At 44.4% G+C, this 9,658-nt stretch overlaps 2 protein-coding genes across 4 annotated transcripts in view; one reads left to right on the forward strand and one right to left on the reverse strand.

Moving 5' to 3' along the window:
* nt5c3a (5'-nucleotidase, cytosolic IIIA) overlaps positions 1-5,150 on the forward strand; it is a 10,820-nt gene extending 5,670 nt beyond the window's left edge. For 2 of the 3 annotated variants that reach the window (XM_031867457.1, XM_031867459.1), the window contains exons 2-8: positions 930-1,028; positions 1,373-1,442; positions 1,820-1,952; positions 2,054-2,143; positions 2,923-3,085; positions 3,192-3,392; positions 4,490-5,150. In XM_031867457.1, coding sequence (XP_031723317.1) covers positions 930-1,028; positions 1,373-1,442; positions 1,820-1,952; positions 2,054-2,143; positions 2,923-3,085; positions 3,192-3,392; positions 4,490-4,591 — 858 coding nt within the window. In that variant the 3' untranslated portion in view covers positions 4,592-5,150. Of the gene's footprint in view, positions 1-18; positions 472-929; positions 1,029-1,372; positions 1,443-1,819; positions 1,953-2,053; positions 2,144-2,922; positions 3,086-3,191; positions 3,393-4,489 lie in introns of those variants that run through there. The other variant, XM_031867458.1, reaches the window with a different exon arrangement.
* A 1,838-nt stretch (positions 5,151-6,988) lies between these two features.
* wdr73 (WD repeat domain 73) overlaps positions 6,989-9,658 on the reverse strand; it is a 13,987-nt gene continuing 11,317 nt past the window's right edge. Inside the window, exons 5-8 of the mRNA XM_031867357.1 lie at positions 9,178-9,372; positions 8,829-9,011; positions 7,672-8,016; positions 6,989-7,436 (exon numbers count right to left, since the gene is read on the reverse strand). Coding sequence (XP_031723217.1) covers positions 7,204-7,436; positions 7,672-8,016; positions 8,829-9,011; positions 9,178-9,372 — 956 coding nt within the window. The 3' untranslated portion in view covers positions 6,989-7,203. The remainder of the gene's footprint in view (positions 7,437-7,671; positions 8,017-8,828; positions 9,012-9,177; positions 9,373-9,658) is intronic.

Below are 9,658 nucleotides of genomic sequence, written 5' to 3' on the forward strand. Positions count from 1 at the left end.
GGGGGGGGGGGCTGCTGTGTGAGTGTGTGTTTTTAATTATTCAGCTTTTTGCTCTTGTTGCCCCTCCTGCAGCCCTCAACTGTCAGTGCTGTTGCATGAGAAAGAGCTTTTCCGGTTCATATCTATAGATCTATATTCGTACGTATTGCTAGATACTAAAAGTCGATCGATATATCGCTCTTCCAAAAAGTAATGCAGCAAAAGCGACTCGACTAGCTCTCCTGAATGTTCTCGCCTGTTGTCTGTGTTCTGTTACATGTTAGTGTATCACATCAAATGATTTTGCCTTCAGCTTCAGCAGACGACATTTGCTAATCGGTCGTGTTGGTCTTTGTCGACTAAGATTTAATTTGTTATTTTCTATGCTTTTCTTTTTTTTTAGTGCTGAATGACTTACGAGCACATCGCTGCCAGACACAAGATCTAAAAATGGTGCCTTTGTGTGATTCGTTGTGGAGAAAGATTTTACAGGTCTGTCGATTACATCAACTCATCGATTAGTGTGGTAGTCGACATCCCTACTTATCTTGCATTCAGACATCTTGCACCAAAAACTTAAAATATAGAAATCCTGCAGTCGAGTAATGAGAAGGTCACCAGCTCCCAGCAGGCTGTTTGTGTGTCCGCTCAGCTTGTTACACAACACCGACGGATTCCAAACATCAGCTGAGTCAGGACTCCTAAACCCCCCCCACCCCCCATGAGTATGGTGTGTAACCTAGAGTTAACGACATCAGCGTGTCATGTTGTCAGTTCTTACCTCCCAAACACACTTAACCTCAATCCAAACCTCTTCACGTGCCGTCCTCGTCGAGCTCGAGCCACAGATGACTTTCAGGAATCTCCTACAGCGGAAGCGTCTGGTGTCATGCTGCTGGTTTCCTCCCTCCTTTTTAACAACCTCTCTTCCTCTCCTCTCCCCCGTCCAGATGCCTCAGTTCGAGAAGTCGACGGTCCACATGAGGGACCCCGAGAGGGTGGAGCAGATCATCTGTGGCCTCATCAAAGGAGGAGCCTCCAAACTACAGGTAGGACACCCACGTCCTGAATTGGTGAACTGGCGCCACCCGGTGGTACTGAAGTTCCCAAGTCTTTAGCAACTGGGAAACCACTTTGAATGGATTCAGCCCTTTTCAGGCTGCTCTTGTTTATCTGGAACATGCACTCGCTTCCCGCTTTGTGTTTTTACATGTCGAGATGCAACAGAGAATGAAAGTCCAGCATCCAAGTGTCTGTGTGGTGTTTTAGGTCACTCGCTCCGTTATGTTTCCCCACATCGAGGTCCTTTTTGTTTCTTCCAGTGTCTGTTGTGTCCGATTCTCGAACTCCTCCGGTTGTGGTAAATGAAATGTTTTCTTTGTCTCCGTTGCAGATCATCACAGACTTCGACATGACGTTAAGCAAGTTCGCCGTCAACGGCAAACGCTGTCCGTCGTGCCACAGTAAGTGCAACCAGAAAATGGGACGTTTATGAGGCCTGTTTCGCTCGGGACTAGCATTACCTGAGGTAATCTAGTCATTTGTAATCATTCCGGAGGTCGTTACGCAGAGCCTTGGCATCATATTAGGGTTAAAATAGAGACTTCACTCATCATGTTCGATTGCCCCGCAGGAAACGCACAACGGGAGTGGTTTCTAAATCACTCGACGTCGTCTGGTAATACTCATCCCGTCATAAATAGCTTCAACGTCACCTGTCGGTGTTTATTTTTGTGACCACACCTTTTGTGAATCTTGATTTTAAGAAAGTCCCTATCTCAATGTGGTTTTCTTGCTTGTTTGAAACCTTTATTCCAACGTTGTCGTCTTTTTTGTGCAGATATCATCGATAACTGCAAGCTGGTGACGGAGGAGTGCAGGATCAAGCTGCTGCAGCTGAAGAACAAATATTATCCCATCGAGGTCGACCCTTATCTCACCACGGAGGAGAAATACCCGTTCATGGTGGAGTGGTAAGAAAAATAAGGAAATAATTCTGCTCACGACCAGCAGCGCACGCTCTCCTCTTTCCACACGGTTTCACACCGACACACCCGCGTTTGTTTGTTTGCAGGTATTTCAAGTCCCACACGTTACTCGTGGAGCAGCGGCTAGAGAAAGACAAGCTGGCCGAGGTGGTGAGAGAGTCTGACGCTGCCCTCAGGTGCGTGTTCCTCAACGCTTTCCTGGTCTGCAGTTTACTGTTGCATTGTGGGTATTTAGCTGACGGTGATGTAGAAAGGCCACGACTGAGTGAGGAGGTTTTGTACTCCAAAGACAAAATGCTGAATGATGCGTTTGTGTCTTTAATGTGATCATTTAAACACCGTAAACTCATTTATTCATGTTTCCTGATGCGGTTTAATATTTGTTTGGGTATTGTTTGCAAAAATAGAAGAAAAATAACTGGACTTTATTTGGATTTACTATCCATTCATGAACAAAATGCTACATGTTTGTATCTATAAGTTCAACTCTTTAATTAAGTATGCCAATAAAGAGCTGCAGGAGCGGAACCCGGAAATGAGTCGAGACAAAAGGTCTGAACACCAGCTGAATACATTTAACTGCTTTGTTCTGTGATATGAAGTCAGTAAGTCCCCCTCATGGTGAATTTAGAAGCTTTTACGTCTTTAAAAAGATCTTAAATGAGACGACTAGACGTCCTCACTAGAACACTAGTCCTCCTTTAGTTTAGTGGAGGAGACGTGAAGTCACGTGACCGTGGTGGAGTTCCTCTATAGACTAACGTTAACTTCTTACTTTACATGTGAAAGTATCATAAACATTTGTTTGACACAGTTTATTTTCTGCTATAATCCAGAATCCAGTGGAAGAATCAGTGTGAGGTTAATACGTCAGCCCTGCAGCACTTCTATAAACGTGTATATTATACGGTTGATTGTGCCTCTCACTGACGTGTCCCTCTGGGCTTGCTTTCAGGGAGGGATATGAGCAGTTCTTTGACCGCCTGCAGCAGCACAATGTGCCCGTCTTCGTCTTCTCCGCTGGCCTAGGCGATGTCCTGGAGGAAATCATCCGCCAGGCCGGAGTCTACCACCCCAACGTCAAGGTCGTTTCCAACTTCATGGACTTCGACGAAAACGTGAGTCGTCCACCGTTCATCTTTCTGCGTGTGTTCGAGTCCGACCTCGCGGATAAAGAAACACTTAATGTCTGATCGCCTGTTGGATCTGCTCCTCTTCTCACAGGGCGTCCTGAAGGGTTTCAAAGGCGAGCTGATCCACGTCTACAACAAGCACGACAGCGCCCTGCGGAACACGGAGTACTTCAAACAGGTGAAGGAGTACTGCAACGTCGTCCTCATGGGCGACTCACTGGGCGACATCAGCATGGCCGACGGCGCGCCCAACGTGGAGAACATCCTCAAGATCGGCTTCCTCAACGACAAGGTACGCATGAACGAGGATTCTCAAAAAACACACAGAAAATGTCCAATGGGTAGAAATCATCAGTAAACTGAGGTCATGGAGGGATCGCAGACTGTATTTAAGAAGTGGACATAGTCATCCTGACGTCGCCCATTGGTTTGTGGACTGATGTGAGGCCTCCAGTTCCACGATTTTGCCGGAAGTGACCATATCTGCACTGAGGAGGAGTGACATAGAGACCTGTCAATCACTGTGTAGCCCCGCCCTAAAGCATCCCCTGCTTTATGGTCTGTTTGACTCTAAATGGACCATAATGTACTAAATGAACATCATGCTGTATTGAAGAAGACTTGAAACTAGAGATTGCAGCCAAGGAGGGAGCTGCACTCGGGCTCAAACAGCTCGTTTTCTGTTGTGTTTTTCTGCTGCTGATTTTCTTTTTTTAAAAATAGTTTGCACTCGTGCGTCTTGACGATATCGCGCGTTGTCTTTGTTTCACAAACAAATTCTGCAACTTCCAGGAAGAGTTTTGAGTCCCGACACGATGCCAATCCAACACCAAAGGGCCCTTATTCCCTCTCTAATATCTATTTTATATTGCTGTGTGTTTATTCAAGCTTCTCAACAAAAACTACATTTTACATTTGAACACATCATCATGACATTGTAATTTACCGTAGCTGAATTTTCACTGAATGGAGCTTGAAGGCATCGTAATGTAAGTCAATGCAACCTTCGCTAACGTTAGCTGTTGTCTTATTTAGCCAGGCATGACATTGCTGCTAACGGCTAACGCTAACTAGCTCTCTTCCTGACGATTTCAACACGGATTTGTTGTTAACAATGTAGCGTTACCAACGGAAGAATAGCATCCAGGTTTGTAGTACTAGTTTGCACATGTGCAGTAGCGATAGAGCGGGTTGTACCGATCGGGTCGCGAGTGACGGTGTGTAGGTGTCCCTGTTTAGCGCAAATGAGCTGACGGATGATGTGATGGCGTGACATCAGATTGGTGCACAGACTCGACGTACTCGACAATAGCTGATGTGTTTCTGGTTCTGGTGTCGGAAGAACCGCGAAGCCGCTTTCTGAGAGTTTCCTCCTGTCTCACTCTGCAGGTGGAAGAGCGGCTCGACAAATATCTGGACTCTTACGACATCGTCCTGGTGAAGGACGAGACTCTGGAAGTGCCCAACGCCATCCTCCAGAAGGTTCTGTAACTCCACCCACAGCTGTGGGCCCGTCAGACTTCTAACACCAACCTGAACCTTCGTCGCAGGTCCAAACCCCCTCCACTGTCTCCGGATCAACCTTCCAACTCCGTTCCCCCAACTTCACCCTTTAAAGCCTTTTTGCAAAAGACGCTTTACATCTCCTGAATGAACCGTTTTAAACGTCCACACAGCAGCGTCTCTGGAGTCTTTTGTCCGTTTTGAATTGTTTCCTGATGTTCTCTCTGTCGTAACCAAAAGTGAGATAAAGCCCCAAACACACACTCTCCCTCCATCTTTTGTAATTTGCACATTATTGTTACTATTGTTGATCTGGTAATAACTGTTAGAGCTGTCCCTGCATGTCAGACGTAGAACATGCATCTGCAAATGCTACGCTACAGCTTGAGGAATTAATCGAGTACATAGAGGACAGCAGCAATATAGTGACCACAGACACAGTTTCTGTTTTAGGAGGGGGGGAGGATTGTCAACATAAAACATGGAAGTTGTGAGGAAACGCACTTTACATTCTCGTGCACGGCGTAAATCAGCCGGCACGTTGACCTACTTTGTGGCAGTCATCTTGATTTTTAGGGCGTAGGAACACAATCTGGCGCTGAGGAGCCATGTTTTTACGTCAGCTTTATTTAAACCCTGATGTTCTCAACTGGCGTCATATTAACACACAGAAGAAGAAGCAGCTCTTTGCTCTTGAAACACTCGTAGCATTTTGAATGTGTGAACTTCTGCTGACACAGCAGTCGAGTGTTCTCCGTGGTCTAAGTAATAAAGTAATGGTGGTCATTAGCAGGAAGGGGAACAGTCAAACCCCCTCGAACCAAAGTAAGAGGTGCTGCAAAGTAACAAGATTACAATATATCTAGACGTGTATGGTTTGCCTGTGGCTCATTAAAACCCAGCATAAGACCTATTTAATTTAATGGACTTCTCATTCTGTGGTTAACATTTGAGCTCTACCTCTGAACATATTCATCCAAGTTGTTTTTGGGAGGTGTCCCCATCTCCCTCTGGTCTGTTGTGTTCTGTGTTTTAAATGTGCTGCTATCACCTGCATGTTGCCTTCTCTTATCGTTAAGTTTATGAAAAAGGAGTAATTTAAAAAAATATATATATATATAGTATATCAATAAAACGGGGAATAATGTCATGCTGTATATGTGGCCATTATATATGGAAATGTATATTGTTTTATTGCATTTTGGAGGGATCTCCATAAGCATAGATGGGTGTGTTGTATTTTTATAAGCGGTTTGCTTTCTCTTTTTCTTTGGTGGGATTTGAAAATACAATAAAATGTCATTTTGTGAGCCGTGACTCTGGAACACAGACTCGACCCAAATCTGGACTAAAAAGCTCTGAAAGCTTTAATAATAATACTATAATGATATATTCATTACATCATGACAGAGAGAGTGGGATTAATGTGAGGTATGCAGCTGTAGAGTGTTGAACATGTGCTGATAGAGAGGAGGAAGTTCAGTGTGCAAAGAGAGACTGAAGGAGTGGTAGATACAGGAAGTAGTGGAGCATCAGAGGACAAACAAGATCAGTTAAAAGGGCTTCATGTACGTTTATGAATGGAACGGGTTTAATGTCCACAATATAACTTCTATATGAAGTCTTTTCTTTATTTATTAACAATGTTGTGTTTAAATGACAATTGTGAAAGTTATGTTACACACTCCGGTACAGTAGGGGGCGGTATGCACCTTAAACGTTGGTTTGTAGTCCGCCATTAAACTCATGAATATAAAATGTGTTATAAAGAATGTGTTGGTCTCCACTGAGACAGGGAGAAGGCTCATGACCCCCGAGGAGGAGCAGCCGTCCCACTGTGCTTCGTGTCGGGACGTTCTGAAGGATCCAGTCTCTACCAGCTGTGGACACTGGTTCTGCAGACGGTGCATGTATATATGTGTATATGTATATATTAGTGCTGGACAAGTTAACGTGTTATCGCGTTAACGCATTAATTAATTAATGCCGACAATTATATTATCGCGCATTAACGCAGTTTTTTTTAAATTTATTATTAAGGGACATTTTTAACACAAGAACCAGGCAGCAAGCAGTGAACAGCTGTGCTCGTGTGGCGTCACTTCCTTCTCCCCATTTATGTCTATATAGTATATATATATATATTTACACACACACTATAAATATATATAGATATATATAATAAATCTCCGGGTTTAGCCGTCTTATCTGAAGTAGAGAAAGTGAAGGTGATCGTACCCAAAGGTTCCATTACGATCAACCTTTGCTCTGAACGACTGAGTGCAGCTTGTGTTTGTGCTGCAGCGACATGATGATCACAGCTACAGGTCAGCATCTTCCTCATTCCGCTTCCTGTGAAAACATCTCACAACAGTTACACGCTCCTTCATGAGCACCAGAACATTTTATTTTCGTAAATAGAGGCAATTCATACAGAGGGAATAGTCCTTTAAGGGTCAGTCCACCAAAGGTTAGAGTCTAACCTACACCCATCATAAAAAATCAGTTATCCTTAAATCCATTGAGCCGTGCCTCAGAGGCAACACCAGCTCCTTTCTCCTTTCCTCTTCTCAGGTGAACTAGATCTCCCCTTTGACCCGTCAGCAGCGGGCAGCCGATTGGTCGACCCAGTCCCACACGTGGACGGAGCCGTCCGAGGCCGCAGACAGCAGCGTCCTCGGCCGCTCGGGATGCCAGACGTGGGAGGTGACGAACACGTCGTCGCCGGGCTGCGAGGAAACGGCGTGACCGCGGTGCTCGAACAGAGGCTGGACTTCCCGAGACTCTGTCTGCCAGACTGATGTGTTGTAGATCTGAACCGCTCCACTGAAACCTGCAGAGAGAGGTGAGGAGTTAAAAAACGAATGTATTATGTCTTATAAAGTTTAACAGTTTAGAGGAAACCTCAGTTGGCGTACCGGGGTCAGTACGCGGAGATTTTTACCTTTGGACTGAACAAAGCTAACACTTTCCCTTCATTTCCAGTCTTTATGCTAAGCTAACTGGCTGTAATTCCATAGGTGGTATGAATATTCTCATGTATCTCATGTATGCGCCTGTGAACTCACCCGACACCGCGATACAGCCGTCCAGCGCCGGAGCCCACGACGCTCTGACGTCCGGGTTGCAGCGACCCGATTGGACGTCCAGCTGAGCGCGACTCACGGCTCCTGCAGGTTTCCTCAGGTCTGAAATCACGGCCTGTCCAGCGGAGGACAGTCTGACGACGCTGCAGGAGGACACGTCCGTCCACCAGAGGACGGACTCGCCCGAGGACGCTGGTGGAGGGTGAAGCTGAGGAGCAGCAGACGTCCGAGTGTCGGCGATGTAAACGTTCCCGTTAGAGCAGCCGGCGAGGAAGACGACGTCGTCCACGAAATGTAAAGAACTCAGAGGATCATCCGAGTCCGTCTCTGTCAAACGAAAAGGACGAGAATCTGACGAGCAGCCAAAGTTCTCTTAACAATATCAGTTTGGTGCTCGTCCACTCACCACATTTTAAAGTAATATTACTTTTGGGGGATTTTGTTACTACACACTATCCTATGAGTTTTGTCGTAGTAGATTATATTTTATGACATGCTATACTATGACTATTTTCGTGAGATTTTACGAAATTTACGTTTTCATCAAAGTTTATTGGCCAAATACTGGTGAAGTATTTTAAAAGCGCTCGAGGAATCCACTGTTTTTATTTCTTTTTGATGTTTTTCTTGCAACGGGCTACAACTGCATTTTGTTGTGCAACCCTGTGTTTCACAATGACAATAGATGATCCTTGAATACTGGAATAACATAAAGGATCAATATATATATTATATCCGAACAAAGAGTTCAGCTCTGTGTGTGTCACAGGGAACAAGATTGTGTTTCTTGCTCGTGTGTACTTCTGATAATACTCTGATAAACCTCGTATTGTGATATTCACTCACTTCATTCTCTCATTCTTCTGATCTGAATTAAGTTACATTGATACACGTTATCACAAACTAAGACGGTAAATGTAAAGTCAGCTGGTGTAACGGGTTACAACAGTAATACAATGTATGAATAGCATCTTTAAAAAAAGGTTTTTAAAAAGTATGAAGTTGAACTTCAGGATTCCTCTCAGTCTCATTTGTGCTGCTCTGACGAGCTTCCAACAGAAACATGAAATGCGTGTTGAATGAGTGAGCGTGAAGATGAATGAGAGTTAACGGAGCTGCACTCAGTATCTCAGTGTTACCCAGCGCGTAGAGGATCTGCCCTGAGATCAGCTGAGTCAGCTGGACGTCGCTGCTCTGAGCTCCATGAAGAACTTGTGAGGAGAGTCGAGCTGCGATCCTGAAGCTTCCTCCTTCTGGAACACTCTTCTTCCTCCTCCTCCTCCTCTTCCTCCCCTCGACACGCCCCGTCAACCTGATCACGTCTGTCATTGGACGAGCGAGAGAACCAATCGCATTGTGAGGAAAACACGACATATTTTAGATACAACTTAATTCACAAATGTAATCCGAATGATGAAACGTATTTGTATTCTGGAAATATTAACGATAATCAAACGTCGTCTTTTCTTTCAGGTGACTTGAACTCACCGCTGTCGTCTCCTCCGACGCTCCACACCTGCAGGTCGGAGGTCAGCCCGTCGTTGGTGACGACACACCTGCAGCAACAAAAAACAACTGCTGGATTTAATATGACCGGATACGAAGGATCCATAAAAACAGACTCACATTCAGAACACTGAGCCTCCGTCATGCTTATTATTACACCATCAACATCATCCATCACTGATTCCTGAATCACTGAAAGTCTGTTTCATTATCGCTGCTTTTGATGTTTAAGTTATTAACTCATTCATCACAAGCTCCACTACAAACTCTCAAAAAGCAAAAGATATTCACTTCACAAACTCTTTTTTAATTGGCTTAAAAAATGGCTTAAAAAATGACTCAAGATAAGAAGGTACAAAGTGCTTAGTAAATATTAAAATGTAAATGCAAATATATATACATATATATACACATACATATATATACACACATACATATATATATATATATATATATATATATA

This window comes from Anarrhichthys ocellatus, unplaced genomic scaffold (genome assembly GCF_004355925.1).
Source record: "Anarrhichthys ocellatus isolate YVR2014 unplaced genomic scaffold, GSC_Weel_1.0 scaffold39, whole genome shotgun sequence".
Lineage (NCBI taxonomy): Eukaryota > Metazoa > Chordata > Actinopteri > Perciformes > Anarhichadidae > Anarrhichthys > Anarrhichthys ocellatus.